Source organism: Dendropsophus ebraccatus, chromosome 13 (genome assembly GCF_027789765.1).
Source record: "Dendropsophus ebraccatus isolate aDenEbr1 chromosome 13, aDenEbr1.pat, whole genome shotgun sequence".
Lineage (NCBI taxonomy): Eukaryota > Metazoa > Chordata > Amphibia > Anura > Hylidae > Dendropsophus > Dendropsophus ebraccatus.
This window is the reverse complement of record NC_091466.1, coordinates 14591532-14619098: the sequence shown is the minus strand read 5'-3', so window position 1 is coordinate 14619098 and position 27567 is coordinate 14591532. Positions and strand designations below refer to the sequence as shown.

Below are 27567 nucleotides of genomic sequence, written 5' to 3'. Positions count from 1 at the left end.
GGGGCTCTCCCAACCATCCATCAACAGATGATGTTGGTGGAGATAGTGATCGTGTGTGATGGAAAATCACCATCTGACCCCTTTGTTTCAGGAGAGCTAATCTGCAGCCAGAGGTCTCTCACTGTAGCTTGCCCCATTCTCCTCCCGTAGAGCCGCACGTTCATGTCTATTGGTGGACGAGAAATAACTGTCAACTTTGTCCATCGGTTACTGAAGATGTATGGGGACCTTAAAGAAAGGGATCTAAATAACCTTGAGGAACAACTTCTGCCATTAATCCAGGAGAAATTTGATGGTGGACAATTCTTTTTTCAGCATAATGGAGCACCATGCCACAAGAGAAAAGTGATAACTAAGCAGCCCAATAAAAAAAAAAAATCTTAGAAATTGTGGGTCCATGGCTAAGGAGCTCCCCAGATATCCCATTAAGTACCTGTGGTCAATTCTCACAAAGTAGATGGACAAACAAAACCACATAAATTGTGATAAATTCCAAGAACTGATCCAGCAAGAATGGGTTGCCATCAGTTGAATTTGGCTTAAAAGGAAGACTCAACACTGTAATGAGTTCATGCATCAACCTGATTTATTTGTAAACTTAGAAGCCTAAAAAATGTTTATCATATTACTCCAGTATATGATAAAATCATCTGACTAAAAGATTTAAAAACACTAGAGATGAGCGAGTAGTGAAATATTCGACCTTTGAGAATTCGAATCGAATAGGCACCGATATTCGACTATTCGAACGAATACTCAATCCCATTATAGTTTATGGGAAAAATATTCGTGACACTAGGAAATCCAAATGTAACCACTTGGAGGTCACCAAGTCCCCCATGAAACCTCCCTAGACGATGCCAACACCTCCGGAATGACACTAGGACATCAGTGAGAGCATGCCTGGGTGCACCCAACACACCAAAATCGCTGCATAATGCCACTCTCCGCAGTTGTGAAGGAAAAATCTTTGCGAGCGATTTACGAACATTTATGGCAATGTTCACACATTTCGTTCGTATTTCTTGCGCAGTGTTACATACATGAATCTAATGTGCGTCGGCAGAGCGCCATGTTATTCGCGTGTATCACGCATCATGCTTTACGAATGGTACTGAAGCAGTATGTATGACGTGCCTTTTACTGGGCTACTGAAACAGTATATATCAGGTGCCCTTAGTGGGTTACTTGAACAATATGTAAAACGTGCCCTTAGTGGTGTTAAACAGGGACACTATAAGTCACTTGTACACACAGGGTACTGGAATGAATACACCTGATGATGCTGCTGTTCTATCATCTATTTCTTAGCACTGAGAACTGCTTTGGATTCAGAGATGACTTTTTCGCTGGATCTTTGCCCTGAAAAGGACTTTTGGGTTCTGTAGTAATCCTGCCTAACCAAAATGCTACTAAAACCTATCTCTCCCTGCTCCAAGATCTTTCCCTGGCTAGGTTAAAAGCTCATCTGCGGTCGAGAGGCGGGAGCCAAGTATTTAAGATTCGAGGTCATGTGGTTCAGCCATCTAATGAGGGTAGACGCTGTTTTCGTGCTGTGTGCGTACTCCCAGGGTCCCTCACGGCCTCCCTGCATGGTGATTGGATTAAAAAAAGTGCGAGCTGCGATGGGAGGGCTCTCGAATGTTTCCCGCGTATTCGGCACGCTACTCGATTGATTTCAAATCTTTCCATAGCCATAGGCTGTATCCCAGTTTTCCAGGTGGTCCTCAGGCTATCCCCACCCTCTCCACGGAGCAGGCAGACAGCGGGAATCAAAAGCTGATAGTTCAGGTTCATAAGAACCCGATCCTCAGCCGGTTCGCTCATCTCTAATGCTTATAGACACGGTAAAAGTAAAGCGATAACTTTTAGAGTAGTTGTTATGTAAAAAAGTACAACCTAGAGGGAAAAAGGTTTCTAGGTTTGCATTGCTATGTAAAAAAGATACAGCACAGGAGATGATAAATAACAATGAACAATAATACCTACAGGACATGTAATAGAGTCAAACAGAAGGTACTATATACTTATCCCTGTGAAATGTCTAAGGGTCCCTATTAGAGATGAGCGAATCGGGTTCGGGTTTGAGTCGATCCGAACCCGAACGTTCGGTATTTGATTAGCTGGGGCTAATTGTCTGGAAAACATGGATACAGCCAATGACTATATCCATGATTTCCACATAGCCTTAGGGCTTTATCCAACTTCAGCAGCCACCGCTAATCAAATGCCGAAAGTTCAGGTTCGGATGGACTCGACCATGCTCGACGTTCGCTCATCTCTAGTCCCTATCTAACTGCAGAGGTTCCATCCTGTAAAGGCTTCCCTTGGGGCCCTGGAGACATAGATTACAATTTCCTTACAAGTCCTGACATGTTTTCCTCTTGGTTCAAAACAATTTTATCAAGGGAGCAGCATTAGTTTTTGAGATGTTTTTTTTTTAAGTTTATTTTCTCCTACTCAAATGATCGTTGCATAGATCTGATGCCATAGCTGACCAGAGACCCCCATCATCCACTTCGGAAGTTGTTATACGGATCCAGTCCTTGCAGCTTGACCTATGGTTGTCCTGAGGCCTTTGGGCAGGGATGTGGCTAAAGATCCATGGGCTAATTTTTTTGGAACCTGGAACTGATGGATGACTTGTGGACCAAACAAAATATCTGCAGGCAACGATCGAAAAATCATTGATCGTTGATTTAGATCTGAATCTAAAATTATTGCTATTCGTTCGCTGTAATTCCGCATTCCTTCGCTCAAGTTCCGCATTTTTTCACTAATTGTTAAGTGTAATTGCACATTGTTTTCCTGGGATCAGAAGGAATAAATGGTCATAGTAACGATTGTAACTAACAACCTTCGTTCTGTGTAATATGGTGAATGATTTCAGGTTAACGATAAACTCGTTTGCGATCATTAGTCGTTAATTGTTAAAAATCGCTCTGTGTAATAGGACCCTAATACAGCAATAGTGGAGAGCCAATCACTTAATCCGTTCACAATAGACCTTGTCCTTCAAACTGGGGTTAAAGTCCGGTTCTCCTAATATAGGGACTATAGAGAAAGACAATAAAGTAAATTATTGAAGGATGCCCTTCTCTGAGCATGCGACCTGGATGGGACCAGTAGTGTGTGTGTGTGTGTGGGGGGGGGATTTTAGATAAATAAGTTGGGCGTTAGGTACCCAGGCCAGTCCTTGTAGACGGATATCTATGTAAGATTGCTTGATGGTGACCCACTGTTTCCTTATCCCATTACAGCACCAATCTATTATAAGGGAGAGATGTGTAACTAGACAATATTTTTTTATATCCAGGTACTCCCCCAGATCCTTGGGCCTAGTATAGAAAGATCTGCATGTACGAGCAAGTTTACCTCCCCAAATGAAACGTGTTTGCATAGCGGCTAAGGAATGGAAATACACTACACTAAGCACTAAGGTCAAAGGTTAAGTATATGCCTAGGTATTTAATTGAGTCCGATGCCCGTTTAAAACTAAAAGATGGTCTAATTTGGCCAATCCTATCCTCAGCTATCGAGACATTCAACGCTTCTGACTTAAAATTACAGAGTCTCGCAAAGCGTGTGAACTCTGACATTAAGTTGGGGTGGAATTGGCACCTTTTAAACATGTGTATGTGTGTATGGGAAATCTTATGCACGATATCTGGGAGGGAGTAGATCTTCCAAAATGCGTTATATGTGCAGATAATCTTTATTTTAATTTTTAATTTAATTCTGGATTCTGGATTGACCTGGTACTATCTCTTTTTTATTTTTTCCTATACTGCGTGACCACGGGCCCCTTTTGGGAGCATCCCGTTTGTCATACTACAGTCAGTCCTGCAGTCCATCATGTTTTTACCCCTGGATTTGGGGTGATAAGCTCAAGTGGCAAAAAGGAGAGCACATCTGTTCTACTTTCCTTCACAATTTCACCGATGGTATTACACGAGGCGCTGCCTCTTTGCCTTTTTTCTCTTTACTCTAGGTTGGCAGGAGGACTTTGGCCTAACTTGTTAGGAATTTTTGGATTACTTGTACGTGTCTTGCATGCATTCCCCTTTAAGATTAGGGGGAATAATCTGCTTTCTTTATCTTTTGTCTTGTAGCAATACCAGTGTCTAGAAAATGACAGAAAACGATTGGCCCGGACTCTGCTAGGTGATATTCAGAACCTCAGACGGGAACATGTGATAGGACTGTGGGTTAGCCTCTATGCCTTACAGAAGAAACAGCCACTTCGATCTTTACAGGCCATACTGGATGAACTCTGTGAGGAAGGTAACCTTATCTAGGGCATTTGCAATTCTAAAACTGAATGGTTGGTTGTTTTTCCCTCAGGAGTTAGCAGCTGTGCAAAACTTTTTTTTTTTTTTTTGCGATGGTCAAATTTTCTATTATGGAAATTACCAGGATCCCACTGAACAATCCCCCCTCCACTTTAAGGGTACGTTCACACTTACCGGATCCGCAGCTTATTTTCTGCTGCGGATCCGCAGCGGATCTGCAGCAGATCCGCAACAGATTTCATTTCAATAACTGAACACAGCATCAAATCTGCACCATCAAATCTGCAGCGGATCTGCTGCAGATCTGCTGCGGATCCTGTAGGTGTGAACGCACCCTTAGGACAGAATTATCTTAGCAGTGACAGCCCACTCAGCCAATCACTGGCCGTAGCGCCATCCTGTCAGTGATTGGCTAAACAGGCCGTCACTGCTGAGACGAGTCCAGCTCGGAAGTGGAGGCGGGATTGTTTAGTGGAAACCCGAAGATGCTGCAGGAGGACACCGGAAACAAAATAAGCATGTAATCTGTTGCACGCCTCCGCTCTCCACAGATTTCCACTCAAAGAACTGACACAGTGGCGGACATATCACTTGTGCAGCCGGTTCAGCTGCACAGGGGCCCAGGCCAACAGAGGGGCCTGCCAGGCTCGGACTCTGAGCCTCTGCCTAGTGAGCCCTCCACTGCCCGGGGCCCAACCACATAGGTGATATGTCTCGTCCTGCCACCCACAGATCAGACAGTGCCGAGATGCCAGTGGCACCATGTTCCTACCCTGGGATGTGCCAACACTGATGTCACCTGGCAGTTACAGTCGCGGCTTCGAGCATTGTGATAACCTGGGGGACCACTGGGGGGACAGGTGGGGTATTGTGTGTAGGGATGAGGGGCAACTAGGATGGGTAGTGTGTAGGGATGAGGGGCAGCTAGGATGGGTAGTGTGTAGGGATGAGGGGCAGCTAGGATGGGTAGTGTGTAGGGATGAGGGGCAGCTAGGATGAGTAGTGTGTGGAGATGGGGGGCAGCTAGGATGGGTAGTGTGTGGAGATAGGGGGCAGCCAGGATGGGTAGTGTTTGTGGGGATGGGGGGCAGCCAGGATGGGTAGTGTGTGGGGATGGGGGGCAGCCAGGATAGGTAGTGTGTGGGGATGGGGGGGGGGCAGCCAGGATGGATAGTGTGTGTGGGGATGGGGGGCAGCCATGATGGGTAATGTGTGGGGGTGGAGGTCAGCCAGGATGGGTAGTGTGTGTGGGAATGGGGGACAGCCAGCATGGGTAATGTGTGTGGGGATGGGAGGCAGCCAGGATGAGTAGTGTGTGTGTGAGGATGGGGGGAAGCCAGGATGGGTAGTGTGTGTAGGGATGTGACGCAGCCAAGATGGGTAGTGTGTGGGGATGGGGGGCAGCCAGGATGGATAGTGTGTGGGGACAGGGGGGAGGGAGGCATTGCAGCTAAGATGAGTAGAGTGTGTGGGGATGGGGGGCAGCTAGGATGGGTAGTGTGTGGGGATGGGGCAGCCAGGATGGGTAATGTGTGTGGGGATGTGGGGCAGCCAGGATGGGAAGTGTGTGGAAATGGGGGGCAGCCAGGATGGGTAGTGTGTGGAGATGTGGGGAAGCCAGGATGAGTAGTGTGTGGAGATACGGGTCAGCCAGGATGGGTAATAGTGTGTGTAGGGATGTGACGCAGCCAAGATGGGTAGTGTGTGGGGATGGGGGGCAGCCAGGATGGATAGTGTGTGGGGACAGGGGGGAGGGAGGCATTGCAGCTAAGATGAGTAGAGTGTGTGGGGATGGGGGGCAGCTAGGATGGGTAGTGTGTGTGGGGATGGGGGGCAGCCAGGATGGGTAGTGTGTGTAGGGATGGGTGGCAGCCAGGATGGGTAGAGTGTGTAGGGATGGGGGCAGCCAGGATGGGTAGTGTGTGGAGATATAGGGCAGCCAGGATGGGTAATGTGTGTGGGGATGTGGGGCAGCCAGGATGGGAAGTGTGTGGAAATGGGGGGCAGCCAGGATGGGAAGTGTGTGGAAATGGGGGGCAGCCAGGATGGGTAGTGTGTGGAGATGTGGGACAGCCAGGATGAGTAGTGTGTGGAGATATGGGTCAGCCAGGATGGGTAATGTGTGTGGGGATGAGGGGCAGCCAGGATGGGTAGTGTGTGGAGATATAGGGCAGCCAGGATGGGTAATGTGTGGGGATGGGGGCAGCCAGGATAGGTAGTGTGTGAAGATATGGGGCAGCCAGGATGGGTAATGTGTGGGGATGGGGGCAGCCAGGATGGGTAGTGTGTGGGGATGGGGGCAGCCAGGATGGGTAATGTGTGTGGGGATGTGGGCCAGCCAGGATGGGAAGTGTGTGGAAATGGGGGGCAGCCAGGATGGGTAGTGTGTGGAGATGGGGGGCAGCCAGGATGAGTAGTGTGTGGAGATATGGGTCAGCAAGGATGGGTAATGAGTGAGGATGGGGGGCAGCCAGGATGGGTAGGGTGTGTAGGGATGTGAGGCAGCCAAAATGGGTAGTGTGTGGGGATGGGGGGCAGCCAGGATGGGTAGTGTGTGGGGATGGGGCAGCCAGGATGGGTAATGTGTGTGGGGATGTGGGGCAGCCAGGATGGGAAGTGTGTGGAAATGGGGGGCAGCCAGGATGGGTAGTGTGTGGAGATGTGGGGCAGCCAGGATGGGTAGTGTGTATAGATATGGGTGGCAACCAGGATGGGTAGAGTGTGTAGGGATGGGGGCAGCCAGGATGGGTAATGTGTGTGGGGATGAGGGGCAGCCAGGATGGGTAGTGTGTGGACATATAGGGCAGCCAGGATGGGTAATGTGTGGGGATGGGGGCAGCCAGGATGGGTAGTGTGTGGAGATATGGGGCAGCCAGGATGGGTAATGTGTGGGGATGGGGGCAGCCAGGATGGGTAATGTGTGGGGATAAGGGGCAGCCAGGATGGGTAGTGTGTGTAGGGATAGGGGGCAGCCAGGATGGGTAGAGTGTGTGGAGATGGGGGGCAGCTAGGATGAGTTGTATGTGTGGGAATGGGGGGCAGCTAGGATGGGTAGTGTGTGGAGATGGGGTGCAGCCAGGATGGGTAATGTGTGGGGATGGGGGGCAGCCAGGATGAGTAATGTGTGTGGGGATGGGGGGCAGCCAGGATGGGTAGTGTGTGGAAATGGGGGACAGCCAGGATGGGTAGTGTGTGGAGATGGGGGGCAGCCAGGATGAGTAGTGTGTGGAGATACGGGTCAGCCAGGATGGGTAATAAGTGGGGATGGGGGGCAGCCAGGATGGGTAGTGTGTGTAGGGATGGGGGGCAGGCAGGATGGGTAGAGTGTGTGGGGATGGGGGGCAGCCAGGATGGGTAATGTGTGTAGGGATGGGGGGCAGCCAGGATGGGTAATGTGTGTGGGGATGGGGGGCAGCCATGATGGGTAGTGTATGGAGATATGGGGAAGCCAGGATTGGTAATGTGTGGGGATGGGGGCAGCCAGGATGGGTAATGTGTGAGGATGAGGGGCAGCTAAGATGGGTAGTGTGTGAAGGGATGGGGGGCAGCCAGGATGGGTAGAGTGTGTGGAGATGGGGGCAGCTAGGATGAGTAGTGTGTGTGGGGATGGGGGGCAGCCAGGATGGGTAATGTATGGAGATGGTGGTCAGCCAGGATGGGTGGTGTGTGGAGATGGGGGGCAGCCAGGATGGGTAGTGTGTGGAGATATGGGGCAGCCAGGATGGGTAATGTGTGGGGATGAAGGGCAGCCAGAATGGGTAATGTGTGGGGATGAGGGGCAGCCAGGATGGGTAGTGTGTGGGCATGGGGGTCAGCCAGAATGGGTAGTGTGTGGGCATGGGGGGCAGCCAGAATGGGTAGTGTGTGGGCATGGGGGGCAGCCAGGATGGGTAGTGTGTGTGCGCGGATGGGGGGCAGCCAGAAATGTGGTGGCATGGTTTGCTTGTGGGGGGGCCCAGGCAAACTATTACTGGGCTACTGGCACAATATGTATAACGCTTACGTGACCTTAGTGGGCTTAACCAGGGACACTATAAGTCACAAGTACACACAGGGTACTGGAATGAATACAGCTGCTGATACTGCTGCTGTTGTTGTCATCTATATCTTAGCACTTTGGATTCAGAGATGACTTTTTCGCTGGATCTTAGCCCTGAAAAGGACTTTTGGGTTCTGTAGTTAGCCTGCCTAACCATAACGCTACTAAAACCTATCTCTCCCTGCTCTGAGATCTTTCCCTGGCTAGGTTGAAAGCGCATCTGCGGTCAAAAGGCGGAAGTATTAAATATTCACGGTCATGTGGTTCAGCTATCCAATGAGTGTAGACGCCGTTTTCGTGCTGCATGCGTACTCCCAGGGTCCCTCACAGCCTCCCTGCATGGTGATTGACTTTAAAAAAGCGCCAACTGTGATGGGAGGGCTTTCAAATGTTTCCCGCGTATTCGTCACACTACTTGATTGAATTCGAATCTCTCGAATTCCGCAATATTCGATCGAATATCATCTTGATCGAATTGTATTCGCTCATCTCTAGTCTATATGCCTTTGCAGTTATGTAAAGTGGGCACAACCTTATTATGCCATCATTAAGGCCTCATTCACAGATTTGTTGTCCCGACAGTAGCCGCAGACCCACTGCTACCCCAACACACATCCATAGAACATAGTGATGTGTGATTGGGCCATAGAAATGAATAGGACTGCATTCTGCCCATAGGTGCTGACTATAAAAATAGTGAATGTGTGAAAGGGGCCTAAGTGTGAATAGATGTTAAAGTTTGGATGCTACAGTATGTGTCTTACCTTCCTCCTCGGAATCGGTCCTGTGAAATGGTGAAATGGAATTGCTCCTAACAGTTCTCTGGAACAAAGATTGCTCCGACTAACAGCATGGGAACAGCGCCAAGGAGGAAGGTAAGACACATACCTTCCCCCCTCAGTGTTCCAGGCGCTATAGGGGGCTACCAGCAGGTTAGATTGGTCTAACCGGCTGATAGCTGCTCTTTAATTTTATGGACATTATAGCTGATATGTACATTATACAATTATTCATGAGATTTTTTTTTTTTTTAGGTAATTCTTTGGTGGACACAATTGTACTGGATGAACATGGGCACACACTCCCCAAAGAATTGGAAGGTACAAATTTAAAATTTTAGATATTAAAGTATTACAGCTGTTTGTGCCATTCTTCCTGCTGAAAACAATGAACGTCTGTCAAAATGGAAGCAAACTGTGATTATATTGGCATGAGAAAAAAAAGAATCATACAAAGAATTAGTGATGTGAATGGCAAAGAGTAACATGATAAACTTCTAAACTGAAATGCCTCCTCCATAAAGCCATAAGAGACATGTGTAAAAAAATAAAATCGTAAAAATAAAAAGTACACACTTCACTTTCAGCAATTAATCCAAAAAAGGACACAGAAAAATTTAACAAAAAAAAGGAGTAAACAACACCTACGAAAAAATAGCTAACCTACAGAGGGAGAATTCTGTCTCCGGTGTCCATCGGGGCTCTGCGAACTGATCGCAGAGCCCCGATGGTAGCCATGGAAACCGGAAGCCTCAGGCTTCCGGTTTCCTGGCTACGGAAGCCGGCGGGGGTTGGGAGGGAAGGCTGGGCGTGCGCCCATGAGCTCTGCCCCCTCCCTTCTCTCCCTGCCGCTGTTACAAGAGAGTAACAGCGGCAGGGGACATAGGAGAGGGTGCAGAGCTAGGGACATCAGCTTAAGGGATCATTATGATCCCATAAGCTGATGTCCAAACATGACCTGGGCATTGAGGCATCAATGACCCCAGGTCATGAAACGGTTAATAGTGCAAAATTATTCATTGTCCCTCCAGATGAATAGACTTTCCACTCTTTTCTGTTTAATTGATACCCAGTGGTTAATATTGTAGTTCAATATGGACAGAAACCTGGACTTCTACAAACTGGAACCATCTTAATTTTTGTTATGAATCTAAGTCATGTTTGGTGTCTAACAATGGTCAGTTTTTATTATGGTCATGAAACACAGTACTAGCCAGATATGCCTCTGGGAAGGACCCAGCCAAGGGGTGGCTCCTGTAAGGAAACCACCATATTAAGTCGCCCTATAAGTCAATGTAATGACTAGGGAAAAACCAAGGCCAGGTATCCATCCACATACAGCTGTTTCGGGGTGTTGCCCCTCATCAGTGTGGAGCAGGATTATGGCTAGATGGGAGCAATGCCTAGTAGAGCCATAAGAGAAACAGATCAGTGATCTCAGGAAGACCAGCCAAATGATAACACTGCCAGCTGCTAGTCAAAGCGATCAATGCAGTGAAATCCTAGGTGCATTGCTCCCTGGGAAACATGAATATGCGAAAAAGAGTCTGTACAGCCTTATCTGGCTAGTGGAGGGATCTCTGGCTAGTCCTGTGTTTCGAGACTCTTAAATGAGGCTCCACAGTCTCTTTTTTGCATATTCATGTTTCCTTAAAAATTAAAGCCCTGGAAGGAGTCTTCAACAGTCAGATCCATCATCACTAGCTATGGTGGGTAATGGGTTTGAATATTTGCAACTGGGGTCTGTTGATTTCCTAATAAAAGCCCTAATAAAAGTATCCGCCTGCATCTGAGGCTCCCGTCTGTCCAGCTCAGCCAATCAGTGCAGGGCCCCGCCGCAATCACAGATTGGACGGGCGGGAACACCAGGAGCCTCAGATGTGGCTGGAGCATGGAGCAGGTACAGTATGCTCCTGGTGGGGGGGGGGGGGATGGGTAAGGGGGCTGTCACTTACATACTCACAGCGGGGTTTCTAGCTATATACACTTATATGCCATGACTACTTCCCTTTAATGAAGAAAGTAACAATCCCGACACTCACGTAGTTGCAATGAAGAAAGTGTGTTTCTTCACACAAGTGGTTCGCTGCACGCGTTCTGACCATAAGGTCTTTCTGTTGAGAAAGACCTTATGGTCGGAACGCGTGCAGCGAACCACTTGTGTGAAGAAACACACTTTCTTCATTGCCACTACGTGAGAACTAGGAGGCAGTGTCAGAAACAAATCAGAATTCAAAACCGTACCAAAGAGCAAACCGGTTCAGAACAGGAGGTCATGCCAGGCAGTCAGGCACAAGTCAGAAATAGAGAAAATGGCAACAAAAAGAACGAAAGTTTTGGCAGGAACTCTAATCATGGGCAGAGGTGATCAGCAGCTACCCGTTTTTCATCGTGGAACTCTGGCACCTTGAATAATTGGCCCAACATCCTTGCTCATTCATAGGCCGACCAACGCTGCCACCATCATGGCTAGTAACTACAGTGACATGTCCACAAATGAAAAAATGTTCCAGCAAAAAAAGTCCTTAAGTCCTTGGAACTACAGTGACATGACTTACCTTCCATTACCACCATAGGGCAGCAAGGGACACCATGGAAGCTTGGACAGTTAAATTTATAATACTTGGTTTCTCAAATGCCCAGGAAAGCTCTAACGCTTTTAAAGGGAACCATGCATTAACTTGATAGGATGCTACTTCCAAAATGTGGCACCAGAGAGCCACGTTGCAGATCTTGTTTGGTTTAAGGAATGGCAACACTTCAGGAAATGATTGCGGTAGATCTTCTGGGAAGAGCTTTTCATTCTGGATGACAGATGATGTCAAAGCATTACAGAGAGCAAAAGAGGCAGAAATTTCAAGCGTAGCCCGCGCCTTGGACGCAGCTTGAAATTCTGCCTGCCCCACTGATCTAATCCAATTTCTTGTGCGCCTCCGCTCTCCACTGAAAGGATCAACATGTCACTTCTTCAAGCAGAGAGCAGAGGTGCACAAGAAAATCCATTAAATCACTAGGACAGAGTTTCAAGCAGCGTCCGCAGAGCTGGCTCCGCTTAATATTTCCGCCTCTTTTGTTCTGTGTGCACAGGCCCTTACAGTGGGGGAAAATGTAGCAAGATTTCACAGAAGTTTTCCCACCTACAAAAAATGGACGGTTCTGTATTTTTATACAGACAGAATCTATAAAAAAAAAAAAAAAATAGTTGTCCTGGCTGTGTGTTTCGCGTCACTCTCATGCAAGAAGACCCAGCCACAACCCATCTTCACTGCTCCTACTGAGGGATGGAGGTTGTTGGCCAAAATCTCACGATACATGGCTCTATCCATCCTCCATTCAATATAGTGCAGTCATCCCCCCCCCCATGCCTCACGGTTAGGACTGTGTTTTTGTGGTTGTGCTTATCCTTCTTCTTCCTCCAAACATGGTGAGTGGAGTTGATACCAAAAAGTTCTATTTTGGTCTCATCTGATCACATGACCTTCTCTTATGCCTTCACTTGATCATGCACATGGTCACTGGTGAACTTCAAATGGCCTAGACGTGTGCTGGTGTGAACAAGGGAACCTTGGATTTTAATTCATGACTGTGTAAGGGTGTTACTAACCGTAATCTTTGAGACTGTGTTCCCAGCTGCCTTCAGGTCATTGACCAGTTCCTCCCATGCAGTTCTGGGCTGATTCCTAACCTTTTTCAGAATGATTCATACTTCCCAAGGTGAGATCTTGCATGGAGGACCGAGGAAGATTGACAGTCACCTTGTGTTTCTTCCATTTTCTAATAATTGTGCCAACAGTTCTTGCCTTCTCACCAAGCTGCTTGCCTATTGTCCTGTAGGCAATCTCGGCTTTGTGCAGGTCTGCAATTTTGTACCTAATGTCCTTAGGCAGTTCTTTGGTCTTGGCCATGATGGAGAGTTTGGAGTGTGATTGGTTGAGTGTGGACAGGCTTTTTTTATACAGGTAACAAGTTCAAACAGGGCCTGTGAATTTTTGCTGGTTCATAGGTGATCAAATACTTATTTATGCAATAAACTGCCAATATTTAAAAATCATACAATTTGTTTTTCAGGATTTTTCCTAATTGATTCTGTTTCTTTATTGTATACCTACAATAAAATTGACACACCTCTTTATTCTTTGTTGGTGGGAAAAATTGCAAAGTTGGCAGTTTGTCAAATACTTATTTTACCCACTGTAGGTCAGCCTTGGGGCTGCAAGGCAAAAGAACACCAGCTGTTGGTTTTCCTTACAAATTACAGATGATCGCTATGATCATCAGGGAACCCTTGAAGCTAAATGTGGAAACCCCCTTAAAATATATATGAACAAGCATCTAAAAAATTCATAGTGTTGGCTTGTTGGCAGATTTTACATTGAAATTTATTTTCTTGTTTTCTATAGATGCCCAGAGACACCACAAGAAATATCTATGTGAAAAAAATGAGAAGCTTATAGAGAATAAACCTCCGAGATGTAACCAGGAAGAGGAACGTTTTCCATTGTGTACACGATATGTGAACCTCATCATTGTCTCCACTGATTATGTTAGGGAACGCTCTGAGAATGAGCTCATAGAGACCGGGGTAAAACATGTGGAATATTTAAAGAAAACCCAAAATATACTACAACGCATCTTTGCCAACAAGATGTTCCGTTGGTGCCACCAATCCAAACTTGTGCCACATATGGTAATGGTGAGTGGAGTGCCCGGTGTAGGGAAGACCACACTGATGCAGAAGTTTGTCTATGACTGGGTGAGGGGGGAGCTCTATCAGAGATTCTCTTTTGTCTTCTTCTTCAAATTCCGGGAACTCAACAGACTGGGTGAGGTTAGTCTGGAGACCATGATCCTCCAACAATATCCATATCTGGAGGAGCAGATTGAGAACATCTTACAAGATCCAGAGAAACTTCTCTTTATATTTGATGGATTAGATGAAAGTAATCATACAATGGATTTCTCATCTTATAATTTGTGCTCTAATCCAAGACAGCGCGGACATTGTGGTCAGATTGTGGTTAGTTTGGTGGGAAAGTCTCTTCTTAATGGTTGTTCTGTTCTCATGACTAGTCGACCAACCAGACTGACATCAATTGATTGTAATATTTTCCAACGAACAGTAGAAATTACTGGGTTTTTGCAAGAAGAACGACGGACGTACTTTGAAAATTTCTTCCTGGACCTTCATTTGGCAGAAAAGGCTTTTACGTATGTGAAGCAGAATGACACATTGTACACGTTCTGTTACCTCCCGTCCTACTGCTGGATCATCTGTACAGTGTTATCCAGGAGCTTCCAGACAACACGGGGTGATCAGCCGGCATCCTTATTACCTAAAACAGTGACGCAGCTCTTTGCCATTTTCATCGCCAACATTCTGGCCAATCACAGCCTGGACAAGAGTGACGCTCAGAAGGTCCTGCAGTCCATCGGATGGATGGCAGAATATGGAGTCATGAATCACAGAGTTATTTTTGATGATCGAGAACTCAAGTCCTTCCATGTGGACAATAAGTCAAAGCTCTTATCAAGTTTTCTGATGGAATCAGAGGAACCTGTGACCTATTCCTTCTTACACCTCACTGTCCAGGAATTCTTCTCTGCCTTGGTGCATTATGTTGACTATCATCCTGAAATGTTGGAGATATCATTACATAATGCCAAACTCTATCCTGATGGACGTGGTGAAATATTCCTCCGTTTCCTGTGTGGTCTATCAGATGGCTCCACCAGGTCAATGCTAACTGGATACCTGGACAGACATGTAGCAGCTCAGGCTTCCATAGATGTCATCACTTGGCTAGAGAACCATGTTCTACAAGAGCAGAGTCTAGTGGATACAAAAGACATGAAGAAACGTCTTCTCAGGACTTTCTTTTATCTGTTTGAAACCCGGAATAAGGGTCTGGTCCGAGAATCATTACAATTTCACAGAAGTTGTGATCTTTCTAGAGTTAACATGTCATCTCTAGACTGCACAGTGTTAGCGTTCATCATGGAAACCTGCACAAGAATAGAAAAACTTAACCTAACTAATTGTTCATTAGACACAGAAGGCTTAGAAAGACTTGCACCGGCTTTACAAAGCCTCCAGAATCTGAGGTAAATTATATTTTATTTTTATGTGTTATTAAAGGGAATATAGCATTAGTGTTGCTTTTACTTACCTTTTTGTAAGGCACAGTGATGCTGAGCCAATGTCTGCAAGTTTGATTGAACAGCGGAAAAAGCTAGGTTTGATCAAACTCGAACCTAGCCGGACCTTCCGCATTTGATTCCTGATGCCTTCACGGTCCGTGCAGAAGGAGGAGACATCCAATGGACCGCCTGGAATTCCGGGATTCAGCCTAGGTAATAGGCTGTATCCCGCAATTCCAGGCGGTCCCTGGGATGTCTCCTCCTTCCGCCTGGACCGTGAAGGCATCAGGAATCAAATGCTGAAGGGCCGGCTAGGTTCAAGTTCGATCGAACCTAGCTTTTTCCACTGTTCGATCAAGCCTACTGAAGATATGTGGCAAAAACTTTATATGCAAATTAGCTTGCTCCAGTTTCCATGCCCACCTATGGTGCCGCTAAGAAGTTCATTTTGACTGGCTTGCTGGTACGTCATAGCTGCTGCAACGTTATGGCCCGGCAGATGGATTGCCTGCTCAGCCAGTCAGTGACTGCAGAGGTGTACCACCCCAGTCAATGATAGGCTGACAGGCAATCCATCAACAGTGTTTGTGCCATTGCGACATGTTGAAAGACAAATGCCTAAGATAGCAGCAATATGCTGCCGTTCCTCTGTGAAATAGGAGCGGCAGCAGACCACCGCTATCTTCTATGGGCTGCTGGGCGATCTAGTGATCAATCGGGCACCTCTCCCCCCCCCCCCCCCCCCCCCAAGCCTTTACCCCAGCGCTATTACACGCTTCGGCAATGAGCAGGGAATAAGTAGCAAGTGAGCGCTGAGTGAGACTTACCAGACAAATATCAATGCTTCCTTACATCGTTTTCATGGAAAGCAGACAGTAAGCTAGGGATGCTTTATGGAAACCTACCTTACTGTTATGATTCTCCCAGACACAGTATTTTTTTTTTTTTTTTTATCAATAGCGGGTTTACATACTCATTCGTAATGCCACAGAGTTTCAGAAGAAGAGCCAGATTTTGCATATTAAATCCTGTGGCATTAAGCACAGATAATATATACATTTTTTAAATTGGTAAATGAATTGCTCCCATCTTTTCAATAAAGTTTTTACTTTTTTTTCTAGCTTAGTAGTGGACATCTGTCATCAGGTGGCATACATGGCCAACCTGCAGCTTAATGATGGCCCATAAAAAAACGTCTAGCAGTAACCCCCCCCCCCCCTATTATTACTTTGCTACCTATTGTATCATCAGGTATGGACTGTCAAAACTAATGGTCAAGGACTGGGTTGGTAGCAGACTGGAATTATTAGATTAGGAAAGTATAAAATGAATTGACCTGGTATTACTAGGCTGCTGCTTGTTTTTCTGTGGCTAGGCATAGAAACAACATGGATTTGGTGTCAGTCAGGGCCGATTTTAGCTGTTCTGCTGCCTGAGGCAAAAATGTTAATGGCACCCCTTTACATAACTGTATACCAGCTGTGAATATTTCACACAAATAGCTATATACCAACAGTGAATATATCGCTCATGTACATATATTCCAGCACTGAATATATCCAATATTTTCTGTAACTATATACTAATAGTGAATATATCACAAGGGTCAGATTCGCTACTGGTGTGTGATGCTTTTGTTCCTAAACCTAATCAGAGGCTCCAGCAGCCAGGAGAGAGGGGAAGGGCTGGTGAGTGCATTGGTTGCAGGTACTGGCCTGCATGCCACCTGGACAGGCAGGAAAGCCTGCTGGAGCAGTCCCTGTTGCTTACACTCTATGGTGCCACACACTAGCACACAGGAAACCATGGCACAGTTCAGTTAGCTGGGCAGGTTCTGTCATTTTAGTTAAGGCAGACTGACTTGCTTAAAATGAGAGGGCAGAAGATACTGCTCCTCCAGGGTCCAGATAATCTACATCCTGAGGTGCATTACTCCTCTCGACTCATGATAGATGTGGTCCTGGTGTCAGTGACATATTATATAGCTGCCATCCCTGACATCCAGCACATACAAGAAGCGGCTTCTAGTGATGACATTTATGAATGTTACTAACAGACTGAGACATTTTCTCTCCACGTTCACAATCTACAGATGTTATACTACCTCTCTGTGGATGTGTCACCAACATCTCACCTTCTTATTCTTACAGGTTGGATGGCAATAATCTTCCAGACACATCCTGCACCCAGTTGGCATCTGTAATAAGTAATAACCCCTACCTGAAGATACTTCACCTGTCAATTAACCATTTATATGGCCCTCATTTTAGTGACTTGGTGGAAGCTCTGTCCAGTCCAGCCTGTGGGATAGAGGAATTGGAGTGAGTATAAGAGATGTGTGCAGGACTGACACATGTGGGGGACACAAGTAAAACATAAAGTACTCTCTATTTTATACTCAGTACCCTCGTAATGTGTGTCATATAACCTGATAAAACTGTTATTTTATTGTTGCTGGGTCTAGGTTAAATCAAGGCAAATCTCAGAGGTAAAAAAAAGCTTCTTTCTCATCTATTTTCAGCCATAAAGCTCTTGGGCAGCTGTCTCTTATGTAAATAGAAGTATATCCTACTGATGTTTGTTATAGAGTACAAGTGTAATCTTTCCCTTCCCCCTTAATTACACTTCCCAGCAGCAGCAGTTCAGTGCTTAGTGTAACCCTTCCTTGCTGTGCTGTCCAGGAAAGGTATATCAAGGCTTCCTTCTTATCTCAATAGCAGCAGTTCAGTGCTTAGTATAACCCTGTCCTTGTTGCTCTGCTTCTTCTAATTCTGCTCACATAGATCTTTGCAAAGCCAGTGCATCAGTAACCCCCTTCTTCTCCCACATGACAGCTATAGTACTGTACTGTGTAAATCATTCCATCCTGTTTAGTGCACTTTCATCAGCACTATGGTATGGCATAGTAGAGAGGAGTATTTGCTGTGATGTGTTTGGCCAAGGTGGTAAAAAGAAAGGGAGAACTTGCATGTTCTCTACTGGTAAAAAAAATCTAGCTCTGGCCTCACCCCTTAGGCTATGTTCACACTACGTATATTTGAGGCTGTATATTTGAGGCTGTATAGCAACCAAAACAAGGAGTGGATTGAAAACACAGAAAGGCTCTGTTCACATAATGTTGTAATTGAGTGGATGGCCGTCATTTAATGGCAAATATTTGCTGTTATTTTAAAACAACGGCTGTTGTATTGAAATAATGGCCGTTATTTACTGTTATATGACGGCCAGCCACTAAATTTCACCATTGTGTGAACAGATCCTTTCTGTGTTTTCAATCCACTCCTGGTTTTGGTTGCTATGAGGACCTGACATGAGGACCAAATACAGCCTCAAATATACATAGTGTGAACCCAGCCTTAAAATGGAAATAATGAGAAATGCTGTAGCTGTGCACTACAGAGAGGGGTAAATAACATTAGTAAGAGCACTAAAATTGGCATTATTGTTAATACAACAAAGCTATGCCTGTTATAAAAAATATTTTATAATAACAAGTACACTTTAAAATAATAAGTTTGACTTTAAACGTACCCACACACTTGAACAGGGAAAGTACCTCTTTGCTGTTATAGCCCCTGAGTGCCAAATTGCTGGAGGTTTACCTGATTTGTGCTAAAGAGCGCAGAGTGTGTCTGTGTTTAAAACCATAGTGTCTCATCTGCTAGTGATAGGTGGTGGCAGCATTTTGTTTCCCTCACCAGGGCTCCCCCAGATGAATAGCACCAGGCCACAACCCCCATGGGCCTTCAAGCCTCCCAAAACCACAAATAAGCTTTCCACAGATCCCATAACCTTCCATGATTTCCTTAAGAAACTAACTTGCATCTTATCGTCCCTCATAAACCTTTAGGGCTCTTCAGACCACAAAAAAAAATCAATAGGACTTTTGCATCAAAGTCTAACTCAGCTGCAAGTATTGTCCATCCACACACAGCTGTTTCGGGGTAGTTGCCCCTCGTCAGTATGTAGTAGGATTGTAGCTAACAGGGGCAATAAAAAATTGACCAAAAAAACACAGCAATCGCTGAGCTCATAGAAAAAAATCCAATGAAGTACTGACTTAAGAGTCTCAATTGATACATTGCTCCCTATAAAATTTGAATATGCAAAAATGGGGTCTACGTTTCATTGCCCCATTAGCCAGAATCCTGCTCCACACTGACAAGGGGCAAATACCCCAAAACAGTTGTCTGTGGATGGATGCCTGGCTTTGGTAACCCTTGTCATGTCGCAATACTCGCAACAGAGTTAGACTTTGACACAAAAAGGCCACCCTGATATTTCCCTATTTGTGTCTCAATACTCGCAACCAAGTGAGACTTAAAGGGCTACGTATCAGGGTGGTTTGGTGATCTCCCCACTGGGAGTCATCCCCTTGGGAACAGGTGTTTTCCTTCCTTGGAGAGATAACTGAGGCTGAGGTATGTTACAGACAAATGGAAAAAAATGGTATAACATTGTGAAACTTGATGGCTGTATAAATAAATATTAATATAAATTATACAAAAATCCCCAACAAAATCACCAAACCACATGCAGAATGTTTGATGAATAGTTACATGGATCATGTGACATTTGTACACATGCTGGGCCATACAGATGTAACGGTGACCAACATTGCCAGCAGCATGCTACTTACTATTTGTGTGGCATGCTACACTATCAAAGTAATGTGCCATGGAATATACTGTAGGTACATGAGGAGGGACTTCTGTTTATCCCCAGACTCCCTTGCCTGTACAGTATCTTAAGTGATAATGTATCCAGATTCGCCAAGCAGGGTGCAAGAGAATCTGGCCCAGTGAACATAGCAAGCAATGGTGCATATAGCTGCCGGCATCCTGCACACCAAGAGGTGGCTTCTAGTGATGACATTTATGGATTTTACTAACAAATGGGTAACTTTTCTCTCCACATTCATCTAAGGCCAGGTTCAGACTATGTAACTGTGCGGCTGTATTTGCGGCTCTAATTGTGCGGCGGTATTTTTGGTGGTTCATGCGTACTCTGGAAAGTATAGGCTTTACGGCTGCACAGTGCACACTATGTATGAATCTACGGCCCGATCGTAAACGGACCCGTAAAAAATGAACAAGACCATTGTTTGCGGCTGGACATGCAGCCGAGGATTGACAGGCGGTCCGTACGGAGTACTTCAAAAATAGCCGGCAATGATGCCGAATGCCGATGCCTCTAATAGTTAATATATTAAATTAATAAAACACATTTTCTTTGTAATAAAGTCCCTTTCGTTGGTCAATAATTTAATTCTAACGAATCCATCATTTGGCAATTAAATATACTGTTAAAATAAATAGATATATAAATAAATGTATATTTATATATATATTTATTTTTTGACAGTATATTTAATTGCACAATGATGGATTCGTTAGAATTAAATTATTGACCAACGAAACTGAATTTATTTAATCGAAAATGTGTTTTATTAATTAAATATTAATTAGTACAGGAAGCTCCATAAGCCGTTAATTCATATGCCGGCAATAGAGCTTTCTGTACTAATCATCACTTTACTTTAATGAAAACATCAAATGTTTCTTCTAATTATGTTATCACAATAGCATTATTAGAAGAAACATTTAGAATTATATGTGCGCTCAGCTGATTGGCTGATTGGCTGAGCGCACATATAATGAGCCGGTCCGCAGCACAGTGACTTCATTGTGCTGCGGACCAGCGAAGAGACAACATCAGGGTGAGTATAGAGCTCTCCCCACCCCCTCCCCAGCACTGCACCCCTCCCAGCAAGGAAGGGGGGGTCAGTTAACCCCTTCCTTGCTGGGATGGGTGCAGTCTGACATCAGTCTGGCCCCCAAGGGGTTAAGGGGGATGCAATACATCCTCCCTTAACCCCTTGGGGGCCAGACTGTAAGCAGCGATCTGTAAAAATGCTGCATACTGTAAGGTGCACAACACCGCTCACAATGATGGGTGTTGTGCTCCTGTTTGTGTGTTTTTTGTGTGTTTCTCCCTTTTTGTTTTTCAGATATCAGTATCCTGTGGATTACGTCGGATTCCGTGGACTACGTCGATGACCAGCGTTTTTTTAATGTTTTTTTTTAATAAAATGGTCAATGAGGGGTGTGGGGGTGTTTTTATTTGAATAAAAAAATTTTTTAACTTGTGTCTTGTCTTTATTTACTTTATAGACTTAGTAGTGGAAGCCGTCTAATAGACGGAATCCATTACTAAGTTGGGGCCTAGTGTTAGCCGGTATAAAATCGCTAACACTAACCCCCTATTATTACCCCAGTACCCAATGCCACCAGGGGTACTGGGAAGAGCCGGGTGCCAGTGGTCCCGGAGCGTCAAAATTGGCGCTCCTGGACCGGGCGGCAGCAGGCTGGTAAGATTTAGGCTGGGGAGGGCCTAAACCAATGGCTCTTCCCACCCTGGTGTTACCAGGCTGCTGTCGTTTGGTTTTTAACCCGGCTGGTTATAAAAATAGGGGGGACCCTATGCGTTTTTTTTTTTAAAATAAATAAATAATAAAAAAAAAACGCATAGGGTCCCCCCTATTTTTATAACCAGCCGGGTTAAAAACCAAACGACAGCAGCCTGGTAACACCAGGGTGGGAAGCGCCATTGGTTTAGGCCCTCCCCAGCCTAAATCTTACCAGCTTGCTGCCGCCCGGTCCAGGAGCGCCAATTTTGACGCTACGGGACCACTGGCACCCCGCTCTTCCCAGTACCCCTGGTGGCATTGGGTACTGGGGTAATAATAGGGGGTTAGTGTTAGCCATTTTATACCGGCTAACACTAGGCCCCAACTTAGTAATGGATTCCATCTATTAGACGGCTTCCACTACTAAGTCTATAAAGTAAAGAAATAAAGACAAGACACAAGTTAAAAAATTTTTTTATTCAAATAAAAACACCCCCACACCCCTCATTGACCATTTTATTAAAAAAAAACATTAAAAAAACGCTGGTCATCGACGTAGTCCACGGAATCCGACGTAATCCCCAGGATACCGATATCTGAAAAACAAAAAGGGAGAAACACACAAAAAACACACAAACAGGAGCACAACACCCATCATTGTGAGCGGTGTTGTGCTCCTTACAGTATGCAGCATCTTTACAGATCGCTGCTTACAGTCTGGCCCCCAAGGGGTTAAGGGAGGATGTATTGCATCCCCCTTAACCCCTTGGGGGCCAGACTGATGTCAGACTGCACCCATCCCAGCAAGGAAGGGGTTAACTGACCCCCCCTTCCTTGCTGGGAGGGGTGCAGTGTCGGGGAGGGGGTGGGGAGAGCTCTATACTCACCCCGATGTTGTCTCTTCGCTGGTCCGCAGCACAATGAAGTCACTGTGCTGCGGACCCGCTAATTATATGTGCGCTGAGCCGATCAGCCAATCAGCTGAGCGCACATATAATTCTAAATGTTTCTTCTAATAATGCTATTGTGATAACATAATTAGAAGAAACATTTGATGTTTTCATTAAAGTAAAGTGATGATTAGTACAGAATGCTCTATTGCCGGGAATATGAATTAACGGCTTATGGAGCTTCCTGTACTAATTAATATTTAATTAAGAAAACACATTTTCGATGAAATAAATTCAGTTTCGTTGTTCAATAATTTAATTCTAACGAATCCATCATTGTGCAATTCAATATACTGTCAAAAAATAAATATATATATAAATATACATTTATTTATATATCTATTTATTTTAACAGTATATTTAATTGCAAAATGATGGATTAGTTTAAATTTAATTAGTGAACAACGAAAGGGACTTTATTACAACGAAAATGTGTTTTATTATTTTAATATATTAACCATGAGAGACATCGGCATTACTGCAGAGGATCGCAAACCCCGGTAATAGCAATTCATGTAAACTGTTTCCCTGCTTTCCCAGATGCATCCAGAGGTGTTTGCATCACTTTCTTAAGATTTTATTTGTTATTTTTAGTTGAACCAGATTTCCAAGTAAATGACCGTATGTTTTCAGCCGCATGTCTATTTTTTCCCACAGCCGGAGTTTCAGCCGCACATTTACAGCCGCATAAAAAATACAGCCGCACAGTTACATAGTGTGAACCTAGCCCCCAAATGTAAAACTTGGTGATTGCAGGACTTACCTCTGATCTTTTTATTCTTACAGTTTATCTTATAATAATCTACCAGACACGTCCTGCACCCAGTTGGCATCTATAATAAGGAATAACCGGTCCCTGAAGAAATTTCACCTGTCTGGTAACAATTTGTCTGGTCCTCACTTCAGTGAATTAGTAGAAGTTCTGTCCAGTCCAGCCAGTGGAATTGAGGAATTAGAGTGAGTATATTTTTTAATTTCACACACAGCTGATAACAGTGGGGGATATTCACAGCAGTTCTTTATAGGGTGGGGGGAGGTAACCCGCAACCAAAGATCTCTAGCTGCAGCTTATCTCTTTTAGAACAAAGGGATCAGGCAGTAATTTTCCATCACACCTCACCCCTACCTATACCTACCTATACCCCTTTTATGAGGCAGCTGCAACTCCTTCATACCCTTAACCGAATTAACTGCAAATATCTTTCCTGTCTGCCTATGAAATTTGATTTTCAGTCATTAATAGCTTTCTACTGTTCCTCAGGATTTTCAGTACATCACTGCTCAGTTGAGTTGTTGAAAGAGGCCCATTGATGCTACTAGGGTGTTCATGTCTCAACTACGGTCAATGGTTACGTCCCAATCCCCTATCATCTGTGGGATTCAGGGACATTTGGAAGATCTTGATATTCCTGGAAGCGTAATAGGTAGTCTTCCAGAGGCAACTGGAGATGAGGACCTACAGGTCACCCTGGAAGACATCTTTAATTTGGTTCTTGGCGAACCACAGTCTAATAAGATAAGGCTGTACAGGGCTTTTAGATCATAGGGAACTGCATCATCCATGAGAAAAGTAATATGCCACATCCATGATTACATCACTAAGAAAAATATGTCTAAAGCCGACACCTGCACAACTTTGAATATTTGCATTTTCATAACTTTGTGACTTTTCTATCAATCCTGAGATTTTCCATAACTCTAGGACTTTTCTATCGATCCTGAGATTTCTATAACTCCGTGACTTTTCTTTTGATCCTGAGACTTCCATTACTCCATCACTTTTCTATCGATCCTGAGATTTCCATAGGTCTGTGACTTTTCTATCGATCCTGAGATTTCCTTAACTCTATGGGGGGCATTTATTAAGTCCGGCGTTTTTTACGCCGGACTTAAAAATGTCCCCGCAGCTCCGGCGCTACGGAGATTTATTTAGAGGCGGACTGCCTCCACATAAATCCTGTGCGCGCTGGTGCGCACCGCCGAAAACCTACGCCAGCTGAGGACTGGAGTAGGTTTTCGGCGGATATTTCGGCGGAACGGATGCCCCCTACACACCCCCTTTCCGCCCCCCTGGCGTATTTGGCGCAAAGTGCCGATTTGCGAATATTTTATTCGCAAATCGGCCATTTGCGTATAAAAAAATACGCAAATCGACACTTTCCGCCGAAAATCATCAGTTCGCCGGATGATACATGCCACCCTATGACTTTTCTATCGATCCTGAGATTCCCATAACTTTGTGACTTTTCTATCGATCCTGAGATTTCCATAACTCTGTGACTTTTCTATAGCTCCTGAGATTTCCATAACTCTGTGACTTTTCTATCGATCCTGAGATTTCCATAACTCTGTGACTTTTCTATCGATCCTGAGATTTCCATAACTCTGTGACTTTTCTATCGATCCTGAGATTTCCATAGCTCTGACTTTTCTATCGATCCTGAGATTTCCATAGCTCTGACCAGGGGCGTAACTAGAAATGGCTGGGCCCCATAGCAAACTTTTGATTGGGGCCCCCCCCCTCCTCGACCAACCACTATGCCATCAACACACCCAGCTCTACACAGGTTCTATACACCATATAAATTACACTGCAGTTATATTAAGTGACTCACAGGGGACGCCTTCTCTCATTAGAGTTGTTTCCTTTTCATTTTCTTCTCCATCTGTCCTGGGCCATTATAAGAACTCCGAGCCACGAATCCACAGAATCTGCCAGACAGACAAATTAGGCTCTGTGTAGACAGCTTATAGATTGCCCCTTGTTCAGTCCTCCATATAGATGGCCCCATGTGCATCTACTATAGTAGAGATCCCGCTCTGTGTAATCCATTTATAGTAGATGACACCCTCTGTGCATCACCTATATCAGAGGTAGGGAATCTCTGCTCTCCAGCTTCTGCAAAACTACAACTCCCATCATGTATGGACAGTCAAAAATAAAGCTGTAGTTTTGCAATAGCTGGAGAGCCAAGGTTCCCTATCCCTGCCCTACAGTATATGGTCCCCTCTGTGTAGTCCTCTTAGATGACCCCTCTGTGTCAACCCCCCCAGTGTAGTTCCCCTTATAGATGCCCCCTAGTCCCCTTCATAAATGGCCCCTCTGCGTAGTTCCCCTTTTAGATGGCCCACATTCCCCATAAAGGTAGCCCCCAGTGTTGTCCATCCCCGTCCCGCATATAGGTAGCCACCAGTGTTGTCCATCCCCGTCCCGCATATAGGTAGCCCCCAGTGTTGTCCATCCCCCATATAGGTAGCCCCCAGTATTGTGCATTCCCATCCCCCATATAGCCCCCAGTATTGTGCATCCCCCATATAGCCCCCAGTATTGTGCATCCCCCATATAGCCCCCAGTATTGTGCATCCCCCCATATAGCCCCCAGTATTGTGCATCCCCCATATAGCCCCCAGTATTGTGCATCCCCCCATATAGCCCCCAGTATTGTGCATCCCCATATAGCCCCCAGCATTGTGCATCCCCCATATAGCCCCCAGTGTTGTCCATCCTTAGCCCCCAGTATTGTGCATCCCCATCCCCACATAGCCCCCAGTATTGTGCATCCCCTTCCCCACATAGCCCCCAGTATTGTGCATCCCCTTCCCCACATAGCCCCCAGTATTGTGCACCCCTAGTCCACACATAGCCCCCAGTATTGTGCACCCCTAGTCCACACATAGCCCCCAGTATTGTGCATCCCCTTCCCCACATAGCCCCCAGTATTGTGCATCCCCTTCCCCACATAGCCCCCAGTGTTGTGCATCCCCTTCCCCACATAGCCCCCAGTGTTGTGCATCCCCTTCCCCACATAGCCCCCAGTGTTGTGCATCCCCTTCCCCACATAGCCCCCAGTGTTGTGCATCCCCTTCCCCACATAGCCCCCAGTGTTGTGCATCCCCTTCCCCACATAGCCCGCAGTGTTGCTCCTCTGATTAAAAAAAACAAACAAACACATAACTCACCTAACCCCACGCTCCCCCGTCGGTCGCCGGTCTCCTCTTCTCTCTGCCTCCGCCCGATGAGCAGCCCTCTGGTGAAGTCCTGGCAGCGTCATCGCTGAGCACTCAGTGTGCGCCGCGGCGGCTGGGACTTCCGGTTTGTGTTCTTAGTACTGGAAGTCCCAGCCGCGGCGGCGCACACTGAGTGCTCAGCGATGACGCTGCCAGGACTTCACCAAAGAGCTGCTCATTGGGTGGGACACTCTTGTGATCGCAAGCGGAATGCTTGCTTGCGGTCACAAGAATGATTGACAGGGCGGGAAGCCTATGGCTTCTCGCGCTGTCAGTCAGAACACTGAACACCCGGGAGGCCCGCTCGGCCGCCGGGTGTTGCAAGTGGTCATCTTCGGGGGGCCGAGGCCACGGGCCCCCTGATGTTAGGGGCCCCGTAGCAGCCGCTACGGCTGCTACGGCGGTAGTTCCGCCCCTGGCTCTGACTTTTCTATCGATCCTGAGATTTCCATAACTCTGTGACTTTTCTATCGATCCTGAGATTTCCATAGCTCTGACTTTTCTATCGATCCTGAGATTTCCATAGCTCTGACTTTTCTATCGATCCTGAGATTTCCATAACTCTGTGACTTTTCTATTGATCCTGAGACTTCCATAATTCCATCACTTTTCTATCGATCCTTAGATTTCCATAACTCAATGATTTTTCCTCCTTGGTGTTGCAATTTCAATGTAGAGGAGTGTAGAGGAATAAGCAAACGCTCTTTCATCAACTGATCGGTTTGACCCATAAAAAATCATGTAAATAGTGATGGCGGCAGAAAGGGGCTCAAATACAATTTAGAGATTGTTTGTACGTCCTGGTCCCACGACTGATTGAGCCCTGTAAAGACTACCACCAATTACAAAGATTGGTGCTTGTTTATAGATGGGCTTGGCCCTAATTGTATTAATACATCCAGCAGGTTGGAAGTTCAACACAGGATTGTACAGATTCCATCCTGATGCCAAT

General features: G+C 45.7%; 1 protein-coding gene across 1 annotated transcript in view; it reads left to right on the top strand.

The window, feature by feature from the left end:
- LOC138771283 (NACHT, LRR and PYD domains-containing protein 3-like) overlaps positions 1-27567 on the top strand; it is a 60030-nt gene that overhangs the window by 31367 nt on the left and 1096 nt on the right. Inside the window, exons 5-9 of the mRNA XM_069950892.1 lie at positions 4113-4284; positions 9366-9431; positions 13511-15212; positions 17399-17569; positions 23394-23564. Coding sequence (XP_069806993.1) covers positions 4113-4284; positions 9366-9431; positions 13511-15212; positions 17399-17569; positions 23394-23564 — 2282 coding nt within the window. The remainder of the gene's footprint in view (positions 1-4112; positions 4285-9365; positions 9432-13510; positions 15213-17398; positions 17570-23393; positions 23565-27567) is intronic.